The sequence below is a fragment of the Entelurus aequoreus genome, linkage group LG10 (assembly GCF_033978785.1).
Source record: "Entelurus aequoreus isolate RoL-2023_Sb linkage group LG10, RoL_Eaeq_v1.1, whole genome shotgun sequence".
In the NCBI taxonomy this organism is placed as follows: Eukaryota; Metazoa; Chordata; class Actinopteri; order Syngnathiformes; family Syngnathidae; genus Entelurus; species Entelurus aequoreus.
In genome coordinates, this window is record NC_084740.1 from 32,529,846 (window position 1) to 32,549,994 (window position 20,149).

The following is a 20,149-nucleotide window of genomic DNA, read 5'->3' on the forward strand; positions in this document are numbered from 1 at the left end:
TCCATCTATACTGCAGCAAATGTCCAAATTCGTGACAACTTGGCTCAGTTGATCTCCTTTACCGGAGTCACTGAACGATCACCTTATATCAGGCTTTTTACCCGGCTGCAGATTCCACATAGACAGATACGTAGGACCTTCATAGACGTCATAAATTTGTGTGGGCCAAATGTCACACCAGTTTAGCCAACCTTGCCTTAAATTTCGCTGTGTCCAACTCCGGCTAACCTAATGTACTTGCAGAAAAAAGCATCCTCTGCCAACAACGACAGAGGATGAAGAGGTTAAAAGAAATTTTTCGTCTCACATCGTCTATGCTTCTACACTCCAAACCACCAAAATTCTATCAACAATCCCCTTATGTTAAAAACAAGAAATCACAAGTTTTCAACAAACACACAGACAAATGATCACATATAAAACAACTCAATCCAACCATAATTTACCCCATTCCAGGTTGTTTTTGGAGAACCTGACTAAACCTATCTTTTATCAAAAATAGATTCAGCAATTAGTCTTATCGATCCGGCTCTCTCCAGGCAGAAAATGTTTACACTTTAGCAAAACGCTTACCTTGTTATGCGCGCATGCAGCACACTGTCTGCCTGACTGAGAGAGCGGGAGCGGCTGTCGACCTGTAGCTTCTAAACCATCCTGTTTGTGACGCCAATTTGTGTAGTGGATTGTCCGAAGCTTAAACAGGCAACAAAAGTAGTTTAGTACAACAAATTTATTTACCCATTATCAGAAGTGCAGGTTGAATTGAGTTTGCCGTGCAGACAGACCACATGTCACTCCGGAGCTAACAAGACACACACAAGCCAAAATCACTGTCGAGTTCCGGTCTTCTGCCATTTTTTATATGCCTTTTGTGCGTCATTGTTTGTTATCTAAATGCGTCAATGTCTTGTTGTTTTTCCTAACTGTCTCTTGTGCGTCATTGTTTGTTATCTAAATGCGTCAATGTCTTGTTGTTTTTCCTATCTGTTCCATAACAACTCGAATCCTTTAGACAGTCAACACATTCTGTAGACAGGTTGGCACGACTTAATATTCACTTTTGTCCCACCACTGGTCCATTCAATGGCACAAAATACAAGAGAATTGAAAATGAGCGGACATTCTTAAAAGACAAGAAATATAGGTCAAAAGGTCAGAAATTCTACTACATATTATTATTATTATTAATTATTATTATTATTATTATTATTATTATTATTATTATTATTATTATTATTATTACTCTTACGTATATATCAAAAATAATATTGAGCAAAATTTAATTGAAATAATGTCGATGTGGCCCTCCAGCAGTGCTCGGGTTGCTCATGCGGCCCCCGGTAAAAATTAATTGCCCACCCCTGTCTTAGTAGATCACACGCAACACGCCCACTAATAGTGCACGCTATTTTATATCTTAGTAGATCACACGCAACACGCCCACTAATAGTACACACTATTTTATATCTTAGTAGATCACACGCAACACGCCCACTAATAGTACACACTATTTTATACCTTAGTTAATCACACGCAACACGCCCACTAATAGTACACACTATTTTATATCTTAGTAGATCACACGCAACACACCCATTAATAGTACACGCTATTTTATATCTTAGTAGATCACACGCAACACGCCCACTAATAGTACACACTATTTTATATCTTAGTAGATCACACACAACACGCCCACTAATAGTACACACTATTTTATACCTTAGTAAATCACACGCAACACGCCCATTAATAGTACACACTATTTTATATCTTAGTAGATCACACGCAACACGCCCATTAATAGTACACGCTATTTTATATCTTAGTAGATCACACGCAACACGCCCACTAATAGTACACACTATTTTATATCTTAGTAGATCACACGCAATACGCCCACTAATAGTACACACTATTTTATATCTTAGTAGATCACACGCAATGCGCCCACTAAGACTACACACTATTTTATATCTTAGTAAATCACACGCAACACGCCCACTAATAGTGCACACTATTTTATATTTTAGTAGATCACACGCGACACGCCCATTAATAGTACACACTATTTTATATCATATTAGATCACACACAACACGCCCACTAATAGTCTATTTTATAGATTGCACACATTGTTTAGCGAGAGGTATTGGGATCTTAGTTAATCAGGCCCATAATGTTAAAAAAAGACTCACCATTACTAATGATCAGTGTTAGGGAAATTACTTTAAAAAAGTAATTAATTGCAGGTACTCAGTACTTTCCCAAAAAGTAATTGAATTATTAACCAAATTATTATTTAATAGATGTAATTAACTACTACAGAAAGTAATTCATGTGTTACTTTTTTAAACTTTTGTATATTTGGTGTATGCAGTTGAGAGATGTTTCATGAGAGAAGAGTGCGTTGGTGTGTGCTTTTAAAAGGCGGCGCCTGTTGCCAAGTGACGTGTTGACAGCGATTGGCCGTTTTAACTCAGCATTGGTAGTCTGCGGACTGGAAGGAGATTGTTGATGAAAGCGCCTGAAATTTTTTCACTGATAGTTCATAAAGCCACTGATCTCGCATCAATGGCTCTGTCTCTTCTTGTCCAGAAAAGGGGTATTGTAGGATTATTATTCCTGGTGATTGTCACTTTATTGACTGTTCATTATTTCCTCGTAGTAGTAGTAGTAGTAGCGCGCATGCACATGTCGTTTGCACTAGTAAATAGTTACTTCCTGAAGTGAACTTGGTGGGATTCTAAAGCTGTCTTGATAATATTGATGATGGCGTTGTAAATGCATAAAATAAATGTTTAAGATTACTCGTTACTAGAAAACCTAACCGCATTAGTAATTCCATCTGGTAATGATTCTGTTTGTACAGTTCTCTCTGTGGGCGTTACTTTTTTTGCTGCTCAATGGCGCCCTCTCTCCCTCTCCTACAGGGCGAGTAGGCTCAAGTTGCTGCAAACCCAAAAAATAGTCAAACACCAAAACTGCTCAAACCTCATAAAAACAATTGCACCGGTAAAATGCAAAAAATTACAAATGCTGAAATCACATAAACGCTGCAAGATTAAAAACAACCGCTTAGGGGAAAATGTTGCAAATGCCAAAAACACGCACAAACACCCACGAGGCCCGGGAAGTGCAAAACAATGTAACAAACCTCAGAACACTTTCACATTGTATGAAACAAGTCTCTTTTACAGTACGTTCAACATTCCGCCGTGCCTCCTCCTGACCTTCACTTAGGATTGAACATTTCACGCCTTCTCGCCATCAAAACGTCGAGAAGGGATGCTGAGCAGACCCAGCACCGCCATCTCTGAGCCGACCGACCGCAGGCCCGAAACAAGTAGATTTAACGTCCTCAAGATCGCCTTTCCATCAAATAGTACACACCATTAGTAATATTTGTTGTATTCATTATACTTCATAATACACTCTCCCATGTCATATTTTGGCCAACAGACTGCATTAGATGCTAAATATTTATATGAAAACTGAGTAGCTTCTCTGTGGAATCTTTCTTTTATCAGACAGCACATCTCTGTGGATTATCAGAATCCAGACAGAAGCTCAATCATGACAGTTATTGGCTAATGCTTCCAGTAATCCTCGGGTATTTTGGCATTTTATGGCATTTTTACGAAGCTTTGCAGTGCAAAGACTGCACTTGCACTACTTTACTTGGCATGATCAGTGCACTAATACACTGCATCATATTCATATGGCATTACACACAAATAAAGGCCTTCTCAGGGGGGTGGAGGGGCGTAACAAAATGCACAGCAGGTGCAGCCTCTTGTTAAAAAAACAAAAAAACAAACACTGGCAGAAATGAACATGTAACTACCTGCAAAACATTCACCTGTCGTGAGAGCAGAAGCTGGTCAGACCGGTTCTCCTCACATACTGGTTTCTAACGGACTACCGTCTGATATGTATTTACGGCTCAGTTTTAACCCTTTCTTAACTCACATCTGACAAGTTAAGCTGTTTTACAAGACATCTTTTTGGAGTCTATATGTGCAAGAAGCTTGTTCCAGATTTGGGATTTAACGATATTAAAATGTCATAACACGGTTGTTATTATTATAACCGTATTAATGAATGTACTCAAAAAGTATAGCCTACAAACTGAAATCTTTCAACAGAGTTATATATATAGATGTATACATATATTTATATACACATAACAACAAACAATATACTCATCTTGGCAGAAGAAAAGACAGTATTGTTCTGTTTAGATGGGGTAAGGACATCGATGTGCCTTGTATTCATGTTAACATTTAAGATATCGAGATTAGCATGCCAACTGCTTCTCTAGAAATTGATCAGTATCATCATGTATCATCAAAGTGTATTGTACTACTGTATATAATACTAATGTCGTGAATTTTACTGCGGCTTAAATAAACTCAAACCATGGGAAACAAATTTTTAATAATTTATTTTTTGTACAAAATAACAACATTTACAGAATTCAATCAATCAATCAATCAATCAATGTTTACTTATATAGCCCTACATCATGAGTGTCTCAAAGGGCTGCACAAGCCACAACGACATCCTCGGCTCAGATCCCACATCAGGGCAAGGAAAAACTCAACCCAATGGGACAATGAGAAATCTTGGAAGGGACCGACGATGTGGGGACCCCCCAAAACTGGGCGACCGGTGCAATGGACGTCGAGTGGATCTAGCATAATATTGTGAGAGTCCAGTCCATAGTGGATCTAACATAATAGTGAGAGTCCAGTCCATAGTGTCATAGGTCAGCAGCGCAAAGACGTCCCCAACCGATGCACAGACGAGCGGTCCACCCCTGGTCCCGACTTTGGACAGCCAGCGCTTCATCCGTGGCCACCAAACCTGTGCCCCACCCCCCACCCCCACCCCCCTCCACGAAGGAGCGGAGGGCAGAGAAGAAAAGAAACGGCAGATCAACTGGTCTAAAAGGAGGGTCTATTTAAAAGCTAGAGTATACAAATGAGTTTTAAGATGGGACTTAAATGCTTCTACTGAGGTAGCATCTCTAACTGTTAATGGATGACGATGTATTCCGACATGGTACACTTTGACAGCCAATTTAGACCCGGGAATGGCGAGAACAACACAAAAAGACGCTTGGTTCTTTTTCTGCATCTGTGTCTCTCTCTCTCTCTCTGGCTCCCACTCCAACTCCAACAACGTGTCTCATTCCGGCTGCTGCTAATAAAGGCGACAGGTGATTAGATAACAAGGCCCACCTGGGCCATCCACTCACCTGTCGCTGTCTTCAAGGCCGGTCCTTGCACACCCCGTTCCGCGGCAGGCCCGCAGGCCACGCCCCCCTCCACAGCGTAATGTAAGGACAAAATGTGGAATAATGATCCCAACAACATAATTTTTAAAATAATCTTTAAATATGTACACAAACTTATATTCTTATTTTATTTGTTTTGCCTTTTTTACAAAATGGTTTGTTTGATTTTGGGTAATCGTTTGAGTAAACAGCTGGTTATCTTTAAAATAACTGCTGACGGGTAATTTTCATTTACAATTCTTGAATAAAAAATCAGAATAAAGACACAGAATACAAAATAATTAAAGGATACAAGGGGCCTCTGATACATTAAATATGTTCAAACTGATCAAATGTAGGCCAAAATCTGAATTTTGTGTTATAGGTGACAAAGCAACGTAGTGTAATAGCTAATAATACATCCCTTTAACAATGAATATCTTTTCTTTTTGCTAAATAAATTGGTACACCTCTACCAAACCAAAGTTTCTGTACCAAAATAATCAGATGTGCTGCATCACCAGCTGTGACTCAAAGATGGAAACTGCTACCACGCTGAAACTGTGACTCTGTCTGAGCGCCAGTCTCACTGTGATGACATCACACACACATGGCCGATACAGGAATAAACACACACACACGTGTGCAATCCCTTCTCGGGTGTGCGACGTGACTCACAGCTTTTAATGTCTTTCAGCCCCAAACTGAAGGTTTTGACTGAGTTTTGGTTCCTCACAGGTCGTTTGTGGAAAAGACGTGTCATTACAATGGGTACATCTCTACCATATATGGTGGGGGAAAAAGGCGAAAGACACACCTTTTAAATCAGGCCATTTACTAATCATGTTAAACTCTTAAGTTTTCTATTATATTTTACATTTTTATTGTGTTATTTTCTATTTTATTTATTGCTATTATTACAACTATTATTCTCTCAATGTTATGTTTTTATTCACTTAATAATGTATTATTTGTATTATTTTATCATTTTTACATATATTTTATCATATGTTTTATACTATTTTTTAGATGGCGTTAATTTTAGTTATTCTCTAGTGTGGACGCCTCAAAGGTAGCGTTTTTCCCCAATCCTCAGTGCCATGCCATGTTTTGTTATGTTATTGTCAACAGTGCTATGTGTGCGTATGTGTGTGTGTGTGTGTGTATGTTTGTATGTACTGTATGTGTTTTCTTCTCTTCCTTCTTTTTTCTTGTGTAAAGCACTTTATGTTTGCCACTTGACTGTGTATGAAAAGTGCTATATTGATTGAGACTTGTATTAGTAGATTGCACAGTACAGTACATATTCTGTACAATTGACCACTAAATGGTAACACCCGAATACGTTTTTCAACTTGTTTAAGTCGGGGTCCACGTTAATCAATTCATGGTCATATGAATAAAGTTTCTGCTGATGTCATACTTGGGAAAAATTATAAGGAATTGTGTAAACTCTAAATGGCTTGTTTGGAGGAAATATGAAGGAAGGCAAGATTGTTTTATAAGTATCTTTGCCATGTCGCCATAGTTTGATTTAAAAATTTCAGGACCTTACCAATTGACATAGCCATAGCATTGAAATTGTTTTTGCATACTAGGTGTCCTTTATTTTAGGTACGAAAACCATTAACATGTAGATCAATATATGCTCAACACAACTATCTGGAAAAAAAACATCCACATCCTAGCTTTGTGTTATAGGTAACAGCACATTAGTGTAATATTTAATCTAACCCCCTTTAAGTATGTAATGTCTTCCTACAACAGTATCCGTAACAATAACAACAATAACATCAAAAATAGCGAATAAAAAACATATAAACAACAAAATGAATTACATTAGCAAGACACAGTTCCTTACTGTTGCATTGCATCTCATAAGGGTGAATTTGTGAATCTGCTTAACTTGATGTGGTGGTGGCGACAAACAAACAAACAAAAAAAAACAGCCTTCCATGTTTTTGGACTGGAATTCTTAATCATGCGAAATATTGTGCTGTTTTTTTTTCTCTTTTTCATCAACCTTAAGAAAGTCAGTGACTTCACTATAAAAGTGGGTGACATTGTTATCACCAGGAAAGATGAGGTCATCTACCTAGGTTCCATTCTAGAGGCTAATCTTTCCTGTGATAAAATGCCAACCAAGGTAATCAAAAAGGTCAACCAACAAACGAGATTTCTCTATAGAATCTCCTCTCTAGTCAACAAAAGCACCATGAAGATTCTAGCGGGAACTCTCATTCAACCCTTTTTCGATTACGCATGCACCTCCTGGTACCCTAGCACCTCCAAAACCCTCAAATCTAGACTCCAAACATCCCAGAACAAGCTAGTCAGGTTACTTCTAGACCTCCACCCCAGACCACACCTCACTCCTACCCACTTCTCCAAAGTGGGCTGGCTCAGGGTGGAGGACAGAGTAAAACAACTTGCACTGAGCCTAGTCTATAAAATCCGCTACACCTCCCTGATACCGAAGTACATGTCAAACTACTTCCTTAACGTAAATGACCGCCATAACCACAACACCAGGGGGAGCTCCACTAACCACATTAAACCCAGATTCTGATCTAACAAAGGTCTTAACTCATTCTCCTTCTATGCCACATCAATATGGAATGCACTCCCAACAGGTGTTAAAGAAAGGGCATCTCTATCCTCCTTCAAAACCGCACTAAAAGAACACCTCCAGGCAACTTCAACCCTAAACTAACACCCTCCCTTCCTCATCCTACCTCCCCGGATTGTAAATAATCAAATGTAAATAATCAAATGTAGATACTTATTCCTATGCTTTCTGATCTCTCTCTCTCAATGTCCACTACTTGCTGTACATATCCTACCAAGTCAGTCCTACACTGTTCCAATGTCCATTTCTCTGATGATGCAATTGTTGATGACTGAAGTGTTGATGACTGAAGTGTTGATATCAACCAAACCTAACCCCCTCCCTCCACATCCCACACCCCGGATTGTGAATAATGTAAATAATTCAATGTATGTACTCTGATGATTATCTTGTGTGATGACTGTATTATGATGACAGTATATATCTGTATCATGAATCAATTTAAGTGGACCCCGACTTAAACAAGTTGAAAAACGTATTCGGGTGTTACCATTTAGTGGTTAATTGTACGGAATATGTACTGCACTGTGCAATCTACTAATGAAAGTTTGAATCAATCAATCAATCAAAAAGCTTAAAAATCATACTTTAGCCATTATTCACCACAAGGAGGAACAAATTATATTTGAAGTTCATGTAATCGTTAAAACAAATTCATATGATGGATTGCATATTTCAGGATACATATTGTTATTCACTCGAGACTCTGCTGTGAATTATATACATCGATTTGTTAGTTTTTTTTAACCAATGGAACCTTTCGCCTGATGCTGTTTGACCCTCAAAGGCCGCCATACTGTAGCGCACAGGTACGTCAAGAACTAGCCATGTTTAGCTTATGGCTAGTGACTTAGCGACACAATTTAGAGAACACATTAACAGTTTGACGTGTTTCAAATCGGTAGAACTCACCAGACTGATTAGTGTGACAGAACTAACACTTCAACTTGATTCAAAGGAGCTACGTTTGCGCTAATGACTCAGAACAAGTGAAAACTGCCAACAAAGGTGCCGGGGACAGCTAGCTTATGTAACAACCTAACAGGTATGGCAGTGCATTCTAGGACTTGTATATCTGATGTATTTGAGATTTATGCTCACTAAGTGGTCAGTTTGGACCCTTAATATTAAAGTTGTGTGTGTTAGTACCTCTGAAGGCAAGTTAGTTATCATAGTTTCAGAGGAATGGTTGTTAAGGATAAACCAGGGGTGTCAAACTCAAATACAGAGTGGGCCAAATTTTAAAACTGAACAAAGCCGCGGGCCAAGGTTGAACAAATTAACCTTTTAATAGGGACCCAAACAAGTTTTGCATTGAATATTGAACAAGCAAGGCTTATATAACTTTATAGTGACATGCAAAATTGAGTTTCAAATAATAATAATAAAAAAATATCAATGGCATATCAAATACAATTTAAATTAAATAAAAATGTAATGCCTCTTTTCTATTTGCAGCCTTCTGATGTAAATATCAACATTAACGTTTTCCACAGGCTAATAAATTTGAAAATAAAATAACAATGAATAAACCAACCATTCAGGACTTTAAACTGTTCAGTTTGCAACACACTGATCTAATCTGATGTGCCCAAGCCAGATACCTGGCATCTTTTCTTGGATGCTAGTTCATTAATGTCGGGGCTCAGGCTTTGAGCTGAGGCAACCTTCATTACCGAACGAAGGTGTTCATCAGTCATTATATCTCGTAGTCCACCCGGACCACAGTCTTGGGGGCGTGCCTTAAATGCACTGCCTTTAACGTCCGCTTTTCATCCATTCTAACAATGTGCCGGCCCAGTCACAAGATGTGTGTGGCTTCTGTACGCACACACACTTGAATGCAACGCACACTTGATCAACAGCGATACATGTTACGCTGAGGGTTGTCGTATAAACAACTTTAACACTGTTAGAAATATACGCCACACTGTGAATCCACACCAAACCAGAATGACAAACACATTTCGGGAGAACATCCGCACCGTAACACAACATAAACACAACAGAACAAATACCCAGAACCCTTTGCAGTACTATGTATTATGTGACTGGGCCAGCACTCGTTGGACTGGATGAAAAGCGGACGTGACGATTTTTGGGAGGGGCACTGAAATTTGGGAGTGTCCCGGGAGTTTTGGCAAGTATGAGAATTAGCGGTGAAATTTGGCCCGCTGGCCAGAGTTTGACACCCATGGGATAAATAATAGAGGTGAGTGATACTGCAGATTTTGGTAAGCAAGGAAATACAGGGAAATAATCGCTGATATTGATCATTTCTTTCTATATTTCAATTATGATTATAACCAAAATAAGTAATTATATTCAAATAATTTAAAGCTTCAAGGCAAACAAAACAAGTATTTTTTTTTATCAACATGCCTATTTGTGTGAACAATTTAACAATATATAGACACCACACCATAAGACAATGTAATAATATCAACACAATAATAAGAATATTCAGTTATACTATATGAAATTGTTTGAGCAAAATAAAGTCAATTGTGCAAAAAAATAACTAAACAAAACCAAAAACTACTAGTGGATCTAAATCAAATCATTTCTGTATCCAATAGCTTGCAGTATTCCCTTTTTTGTAAGAAATGTAACTAGTTATTTTAAGAACACAATAAAAATGGAATAGAACTGAAACATGCCGATTTTATCATGCTGATATCGATTCGATAGGTTTTGATAGTAATGATATTTAAATCGATCTGCCATTCTGCCCACCTTTAATAAATGATAAATAAATGGGTTATACTTGATAGATATATTGTATTAAAACGGAATTCATATCTTTGAGTGTAACCTGCTTTAGCAAAGAGCTCTCTAATCTGACCCTGAAACCATCTCTCCTCAGAGTATTAATTGTGGACATTCCTGCCGTCCTTTAGGTTTGTGGAACCCAATCTCCACAGCCGGGCCGAAGTGGCTTTAATGTTGGATAAAAAAGAGGTATCATAGTCCACTTTTGGCTCTCAGACACTGCCTCTATTCATGTGCGGGACAATCTGCGGCTCCCCTTGCCTTTTCTGAGCATTGCCTCTCTTGTCAGATGGAATCACTTGTCCTTTGGCCTGCTGGTGTCCTCATTCTGCTGTAGAGACCCAGCGATGGACCAACAAGGACCCTGAGGCTGAAGTGTGCGTCTAGTCCTAACCGGTCTGCAGCTTCCTGAAGGCCGTCAAGTGTCGCTGAGAGGTCAGATTGATTTTTTTCCCCCCACTCCTTATCTTGTTTCTTCTCGCATGCTTGTGTGATTCTGTGTGGGGCTGTGCAAAAATACAAGTCATTGTTTTCAATAGTTTGCAGCATTCTTTGGTTTTAGATTTGAAAAGAGGTTGCTAAGTAAAATGATGCTGTGAGTCAATATAAATCAAATATTTAAATACTATAGACAATGATTAGACAGACTACAATATGGGGAAAGGAACCCGCCAACTATTTGAGCTCATGGTCAGATCAGCAGACAGCAAGAAGTGACAAAGGTATCTTAGTTTCTTGCACACAAGTGATATACAGCGATCTGTCAATGTTGACTTATAGCCAACTATAAGGAACTCGTCAAGGAGTCAACCCAGCAGGCACAAGACATTGATACAACGTTGATTATACATACATGTCCTTAAAAACTGACTTTGAAACGTTGTAATAGTTGTATGTGTATATTGAGACAATGTTGATGTCCAATGTCGGATCCACGTTGTTGTTTGGGAAATGACCAAATTTCAATGGTCAAATCAACATCACACCCTGACATTGAATAAACATTGTCAAAAAGCATGTTGTTTCAATTTTGTATTTGTGCTGTAATATATTGGTTGAAAAAATGACCAAAAGTCAATGGTCAAATCAACGTAAGAACCCGAATTTGATTAAACGTTGTCAAAAAGCATGTTGATCAAACGTTAGGTTTTAGTTGCTTAATGTCAGGACCTTATTCAACAAGTTCTCAACATTGTTTTAATGTCTTGTTCCTGCTGGGAAACTATCTAACGTATAGGTTTTGACCATTTATTGTATGTCAAGGTGTTTGTGTAAGATTACGGTGTGACGTAACCATGTGGCCCATTGTTGGGCCGCGAGCGCCCCCTAGAGGGCCGCCAAAAAATCTGTTCCTCAGCTGTGGTCCGTATGGCCGCAGCGGCACTCAGTTGTAATACACTTTTCCTCCATTCGTGGCAGTAATGACAATATCAAACAAGCAGAAGAAGTCTGGAGCTGAAGTCCCTAGAGAAGTTTCTTAAACGCAAAAATTGCAACTAAAGTGGTAATTTGTCTTTTCACTTGCGACAGTTTATTCAACAAACATTATTATTAATTTAGTTACAATGTATTTATTTTAGCACTGCATAATTGTATGCAAATTAATTTTTCATCAGTTTTCTGAGTCCTTCTTTTGCATTATATTTGATTAATATTTATTTTCATAATCAGTCTGACCTAATTCTTGATAATAATATTTTTGATTAACACATGCTTTCATATAATTTGTCAAGGTTTATTCTGTTAGACTGCAAGTAGGTTAGATATAAATATTGAATATGATTTGTATCAAGAGTAACATTACTAATTCAGTGTTAATATTTGAGTGGGGAGGAAAGTTGGGACCCGAGGTTAAAAAGGTTAACAACCCCTGATCTATATGAAGCAAATGCTGGAGGTTCATGGATATCCATCATTTCATTACATAACACTCATCACGGCCACAGAAATAACATTCCACAAGCACTAGAAATGTCCTTGTCACCATAACTAAATATATTTCTGCATTTTTTCTAAACATTTGTTCTGAAACATTGGACTCATTTGACTTTATGGTATCGCCCTTAAAAATTATAGTTCTTTCTAAACCAGTCAGTTTGCTGTCATCCTTGTACAACCACTGAGAGGCATGTTTTCATGCTACCTAAGCATTGTATAGTCCTTCAATCTTTTCTTTCTTCTGCATTTTGGCAGGTTGTGCACAATTTCTTAGTAGTATAAATTTAGTCGACGATAGAGCTGTTTAATACTATTGTCATATTGTGCATGTTGATGACAAATTCAAGCTGTGTCCCGCTAATTTGACAGTGACAAATAATTTGACCACATCCCAAAAGTAATTTAGCGCCGCGTGATGAAGCTCCCGTCACCACTGTGAAGGTTAATCACAAACTCACTAGATTGAAAACCTGCTCTAGGCCCTCAGTGCAAATAGTACCATTATCACTGGGGGACTAGAGCAGGGATTTTCAATCTGTGGTATGTGTACCACCAGTGGTACGCGGGCTTCATCAAGTGGTACGCCAAATAATTACTTGGTTAAAGGACAATGTTTTATTTTCCTTTATTCAAACATAGTGTTACTGTTCAAACTGTGTGTAATGTTGCAGTGGCCAAAAATACTATATAACTGTATACTATAGATGTTTAAAAAAGTCTGCCTTGTTTTAATGAGTATCTAGGCCTACTGCGCTACTGTATTTTAATGTTGGTCATTATGGTTGTACTTGGAAAGACATGTTTTTTCTGAGGTAGTATTTGATGAAAAAAAAGTTTGAAAACCAGTAGACTAAATGGTAAGGAATAGCTAAACATGCTACACTTCACACCAGAGGATACATAAAAGCATAGCTAGCTGCAAAGCTAAAGCTCTTGAAAGTAAACAAGGATGGGCGGATTGATACAAACATCGACAGTAATGATGATTAGATCATTATTTTTTATGACTACAAAATAGTTTTTTGTTGTTACAAACTCAGGAAATAAAAGCCAATAGTAGTTTTTGCTTTTGTTTAGTTATTTTGCACTATTGACATTGTTATACATTGTGTATGTAATAAAGGGGAATAAGGAAATAATTTGAATGTTTAATTGATATCGTCATGTTTTTGTCTGATAATATTTGTGATCAAAAATTGAGTCTTGAAAATTTAAAATGTCAGTATTGGTATGGCAAATACTGCCCCTGTAACTATTTGGTATTAGATTGATACCCAAATGTGTAGTATTGTCCTAAACATATGTAAAGTATTCAAACAGCAGAAGAATAAGTGCTTTTTACATTTTAAATATAACATGTTACAACAGAAAATAACCAGATATTAACAGTCAATTAGCAGGTAGATTAATAGTTCTGAGAAAATAATACAACCGCAAATGACGCAATGTGTTACTCTGCAAACGTCAGTCAGCAGTTAAATTAGGGGCCTTTGTCATCCATACATCCATCCATTTTCTACCGCTTGTCCCTTTAGGGGTAGCGGGGGGTGCTGCACCCTATCTCAGCTGCATTCGGGCGGAAGGCGGGGTACACCCTGGACAAGTCGCCACCTCATCGCAGGGCCAACACAGATAGACAGACAACGTTCACACTCACATTCACACACTAGGGCCAATTTAATGTTGTCAATCAACCTATCCCCAAGTGCGTGTCTTTGGAAGTGGGAGGAAGCCGGAGTACCCGTAGGGAACCCACGCAGTCACGGGGAGAACATGCAAACTCCACACAGAAAGATCCCAAGCCTGGGATTGAACTCAGGACCTTCGTATTGTGAGGCACATGCACTAACCCCTGTACCACCGCCTTTGTCATCCGTTTTAAAATAAATATTTTATCATTTATATCTCAAATGATTTATCATTAACATATTGTTATAGCAATATGCTGCAATATAAATCATAGGCCACATCCTAGTTGTGATCTTAATTTGGCTTTAAATAACCTGTTGATCCACCTGCTCAGAATATTACATAATATTTACTTACAAGGTGGCATTATTTGTTAGTCACATCATGTAAAGGGGAACATGTCATAACGGAAAAAGAGACGACTAGGAGGGGATGATGTTTTTTTTAATCTAAAAAGTGAGTCACAGCGCGGCCAATACACCTGCAGCATTCACCTGACATGAGGACACATGCCTGTGGGGGGGGGGCGTCACAGGTCTAGGTGTGTTTGGTGTATAAAAGAACTGCTCCAGCCTTGCTCAAACATTTACTCAGACGGATTTCTCCGGTTGGAATTTCAAGCGTACTTTGGGAAATCTCCAGCGTTCAGTCATGGTGTCGGCAGGGTTGCAGATGTTGGGCGCCGCCTTTTGCATCATCGGTTGGATCGGGACCATTGTGGTGTGCGCTCTGCCCCAGTGGAAGGTGACGGCCTTCGTGGGCAGCAACATCCTCACGGCTCAGACGTCGTGGGAGGGCATCTGGATGAGCTGCGTGATCCAGAGCACGGGCCAGATGCAGTGTAAGGTGTACGACTCCTTGCTGGCTCTGTCCCGCGACCTCCAGGCCGCCCGCGCACTCCTCATCATCGCCATCATGCTGGGCGTCCTGGGCGTGCTGCTGTGCCTGGCGGGGGGCAAGTGCACCAACTGTGTGAAGGATGAGAGCGCCAAGGCCAAAATCTGCGTGGCCTCTGGTGTGGTCTTCATCTTGGCGGGAGTGTTGTGCCTCATCCCTGTGTGCTGGACGGCAAACACCATCATCAGGGACTTCTACAACCCGCTGACTAGCGGATCTCAGAAGAGGGAGCTTGGGGCCGCCCTCTTCATCGGATGGGGGGCCTCGGCCCTCCTCATCATAGGCGGCGCTTTCCTGTGCACCAACTGTCCCCCGAAGGACACGGCCCGCCAAGTACCCAGCTAGCCGCTCGTCTGCGCCCAAAGAATACATCTGAAGAAGCCAACAAGAGACTTTCACGCCGTGTCAAACATTTCAGGACTTCCTGTTTCATCAGCACCGATGAACCAGCCTGTTGACTGGAACGCAAACTTATAACGTGTTACATTTCTATTGAATTGTTAAGCTTTTTTATGATTTTTTTACACTCCATTTGAATTCTTACTTGTGTATTGTACTGTTCAACATGTGTAAATAAAACAATTTTATCAAGAACAACAAAATAATTTCTTCTTTAAATGCTCTATTTGAAAAAAATATATATAAATCTAGCTTTTATGAAAACACAAGATTGCTATGGACAATCATTTCTAAATAGTATTTGTATTTTGTATAGTATTAATAATATTAATTTTACTGTAGTACTATTATCCATCCATCCATTTTCTACCGCTTGTCCCTATCGTAATAAATTAAAATACAATTTCAAAGGAAATTTAACTTTAGGTTATTTTTCTTTAAATGATAATAAGGATTCTCTTGTTAATAGTATTGATAGGGACATACAATAAACGTGTTTATCGCTGTTAATTGGTTCCGGGCCTGACTGCAAAAGTAGGAATTTCTCATTATAAATGGAATATTTTCATAGGTAGAGCCCAGAAAACTGTTTAAGATCTCTGAAATAAGTTTTTAATATTAGGAGATCTGCGTTGGCCCTGCGATGAGGTGATGACTTGTCCAGGGTGTACCCCGCCTTCCGCATGAGTGCAGCTGGGATAGGCTCCAGCACCCCCCAAGACCCCGAGAGGGACAAGTGGTAGAAAATGGATGGATGGCACTATAAACATTCACATAATCACCTTTACACTCCTTTAATCCTTTAGTATTGCTGCCTTAGACTGAGCCAATCAGCGGCCGCGATGCTCAATGGCAAGCTCTAGTGGCCAATGCTACTGTATTGTTGATATTTTTCGTTCCATCTACCCATCCATTTTCTACCGCTTATCCCTTTCAAAGTTGCAGGGGTGGAGGACTGGAGCCTTTTCCAGCTGTACTGGTGCGGAAGGCAGGCATTTAGTAATTTTTAATGCTTGAAAATGCTTTGAAAAACAAAATAAAAAATACACGAGAGAGTAAGACCGCAAACTTCAAAGTATAGTTTACTGAAAACAATGTAACATTATATTTAGTTTTATGGTCAAACAAGTTATACATTAGCAACATCATTCAACATGTCCGAAAAGGAGCAGGATGAAGCAGAGCTTATTTAATCATACTCTTAGAAAGTATTTTATTAAAAAAATGTTTTTAATGAATCTTTATTGTCCACCAAGTTGGAAAATTCTGTTTGGCTCACCAACACAGGAGACATACGGCCCTAAAATGCAAACATTGTCATATAAAAATGTATAATAGACACAATAGGAACAGAAGTTAGTTAAAAATAAGAATAAGCGAAAAGATAAGTTAAGATCTAGAAAAGTATCGAAAAAACGTGGAAATAGAAATTGTTCACTCTGTGGAATTATAAATAACAATGACATTTTGCTGCAGAAAGTTGGTTCAAAAGTTTGTTTACTTCCAATATATTTTAAGTTTCACAAGTTTATAGTTTCCAATAGGGATGTCCGATAATGGCTTTTTGCCGATATCCGATATTCTGATATTGTCCAACTCTTTAATTACCGATACCCGATATCAACCGATACCGATATATACAGTCGTGGAATTAACACATTATTATGCATAATTTGGACAACCAGGTATGGTGAAGATGAGGTCCTTTTTAAAAAAATGTATAAAATAAAATAAGATAACTAAATTAAAAACATTTTCTTGAATAAAAAAGAAAGTAAAACAATATAAAAACAGTTACCTAGAAACTATAGTAATTAATGAAAATGAGTAAAATTAACTGTTAAAGGTTAGTACTATTAGTGGACCAGGACTGTATCCCTTGCAGACTGTATTGATATATATTGATATATAATGTAGGAACCAGAATATTAATAACAGAAAGAAACAACCCTTTTGTGTGAATGAGTGGGGTCGGGAGCTTTTTTGGGTTGGTGCACTAATTGTAAGTGTATCTTGTGTTTTTTATGTTGATTTAATAAAAAATTTTTAAAAAGATACCGATAATTAAAAAAACGATACCGATCATTTCCAATATTACATTTTAACATCTCTAGTTTCCAACCTTATGCGCACCAAATATCCTTGATTATTTCAGAATTTCGGCACTATCGTAGGATCAAAGTCTCCCAATGGTGTCATGTGACTGACACTAACAGCCCTTCCTGTTCTTGTGCAAACACAGTAGCTGGCAAATAAAGTCGTCACACAGTCACGAACAAACATGTTTTTTCTCACGGCTGTGTCCAAACGACACCAAAGATCCCTTTTTTTGTTGTTTAGAGAACCAGAATGGACGCCTTGTGACCTTGATGATTTGTGGCAGGTCAGCGCCGCTGAAGGTCTCCAGGCTTTTGTTTGTGTGTAAACTCCTTGCAGCCAATGGAAAAGCAGGATTCTGGTGTCACACGCCTTAATGCTGTTGTTCCGACTTCCCTAACGCAAAAGTACATAAATAGAGGATCGTGATCGTCACACTCGTCTCTAACTGGACTTGTGCTGCGTCAAGATGGTGTCTCAGGGCATTCAGATGATTGGCATCTCCCTGGCTATGATCGGCTGGTTCCTGGTCATCATCGTGTGCGCCCTCCCCATGTGGAAGGTGACGGCCTTCATTGGAGCCAACATCATCACGGCTCAGACCATCTGGCAGGGCCTGTGGATGAACTGTGTGGTGCAGAGCACGGGCCAGATGCAGTGTAAGGTCTACGACTCCATGCTGGCCCTGGCGCAGGACCTGCAAGCCGCCCGGGCCATGATCATCATCTCCATCATCACTGGGGTGTTCGGGGTCATCCTGGCCATCGCAGGCGGGAAATGCACCAACTGTATCGAGGAGGAGCGAGCCAAGGCCAGGACGTGCATCCTCGCCGGCGCTTTGTTTATCATCTCCGGGCTTTTGTGTCTCATTCCCGTCTCCTGGTCAGCACACACCATCATCACCAACTTTTACAACCCGCTGGTGATCGCCGCCCAGCGCTACGAGCTCGGAGCGGCGTTGTACATCGGATGGGCGTCTGCGGCGCTGCTGCTGATTGGAGGCGGTCTCACATGCTGGAACTGCCCTCCCAGCTATGAAGAACATGCCCACTACGTACCCAAATTCAGGCCTGTCAAGACGGCCTCCACTTCGAGAGAATACGTCTGAACCAGTGCATCACTGCGGGGAAATTTGAAACGAAAGAAATGGCTGAAGGTTGTGAACTGCATTCTGTTTCGCTGCAACAGGAAGCATATCGGATTGACTGTCACAGCGGAATGGAATGGAGCCATCCAAAGTTGTCTGTAAACAAACATGGGGGACATACTACCTAACATCAGAAGCCTGCTGATGGACCATTCAAAGTTGTCTGTAAACAAACATGGGGGACATACCTAACATCAGAAGCCTGCTGATGGACCATTCAAAGTTGTCTGTAAACAAACATGGAGGACCTCTTACCTAACATCAGGAGCCTGCTGATGGAAGCTGCAATAACTAATTCTCTGTTAGAAAAAAAATGTTAAAGCAGTCGCACTCTGTGACCAATAAAACAAAATGCTTATCTTTTGTCCTTTCACGGAATTTGCCGAAATTTTAAATTGTCCTGTGTGTTTTAAAGTTTGTGATTTTGTGTTTCTGTAAATAAACCATAAATGATTACACTTTCTTTCTCCCAAATGAACAAATCCAGCATACACACTGACCATATTCAAGTGTTTATGTAGCAGCTGTTAGTTGCAGAATGTATATGTTCTTCTTTCCACCACTGAGAGGCAGCATATTACCTCCACTTTCCAGAAAAAACTCAAGACCAGTTGATTTGCATTCCAATGATCGTCAACAAAAAAGGAACGTGTGTGTTTTTTTCCCCCTTCCTGTTATTAATTACATATATGGACGATGATGATGTCATTGATGTGCCGATGTGTTGAAATAGATACCCTGCCTGTCATTGGCATTTTATGTCAGACTTCTTTTTGCCTCCCTGAACCATCATTCAGATGCTTATCTTTGCTGGGAACTGACAAAGTTTGGGGCTTTGTGTCACGCTTTGGGTTAAACACAGACTTCTTTTTCCCATACAGTCAGAAAATGTGTCAGAACACTCAGCTTGTTTATTTGTAAAAAAAACAAAAATGTAGAAATCATAAATTTGTTCTATACCTAATTTAAATAATTGATTTAATTATTTGTGGAATTTGCCTGATGAGTGATAAATAAAGTATATCCTATTCTTAAGTGTACAAAGGTATTTACTTGTAAATGTACACCCACTTACCAAACAGAACACCCGTGTCAAACTCAAGGCCCGCTACATCGTTTTTGGTGGCTCGTGAAATGTTATGCATTAATAAAGCACTTTATCATTCTTACTAAATATATCAATTATTTAAATTTAGCCAAAAAAATACATGTATTGCATAGAATTGCTCTGTCTTTTAAACTTGAGAATAATCTGACCATGCAAAAAAACATTATAATAACACAGCGGTGTCCAAAGTGC

The 20,149-nt window shown here is 39.2% G+C and overlaps 2 protein-coding genes across 2 annotated transcripts in view; both read left to right on the forward strand.

Annotated features, from left to right (window-relative positions):
* The first annotated feature begins 10,810 nt into the window (after window positions 1–10,810).
* The window catches only part of LOC133658479 (claudin-4-like), a 33,382-nt gene continuing 24,043 nt past the window's right edge, over window positions 10,811–20,149 (forward strand). Inside the window, exons 1-2 of the mRNA XM_062060560.1 lie at window positions 10,811–10,871; window positions 10,972–11,117. The gene's annotated coding sequence lies outside the window, so the exon portion shown is untranslated. The remainder of the gene's footprint in view (window positions 10,872–10,971; window positions 11,118–20,149) is intronic.
* LOC133658473 (claudin-4-like) lies at window positions 14,911–19,987 on the forward strand. The gene is made up of 2 exons (XM_062060549.1): window positions 14,911–15,446; window positions 18,172–19,987. Exons 1-2 carry the CDS (start codon window positions 14,961–14,963, stop codon window positions 18,808–18,810), a joined length of 1,125 nt encoding a protein of 374 aa, XP_061916533.1. The 5' UTR covers window positions 14,911–14,960; the 3' UTR covers window positions 18,811–19,987.

Bases quoted from the DNA above. Each gene is read 5' to 3' on its own strand.
- LOC133658473 (XM_062060549.1), top strand. From the start codon at position 14,961: ATGGTGTCGGCAGGGTTGCAGATGTTGGGCGCCGCCTTTTGCATCATC. The intron at 15,447-18,171 runs GCCCTCTTCATC...TGCTGCGTCAAG, and splicing joins AGAAGAGGGAGCTTGGGGCC to ATGGTGTCTCAGGGCATTCA.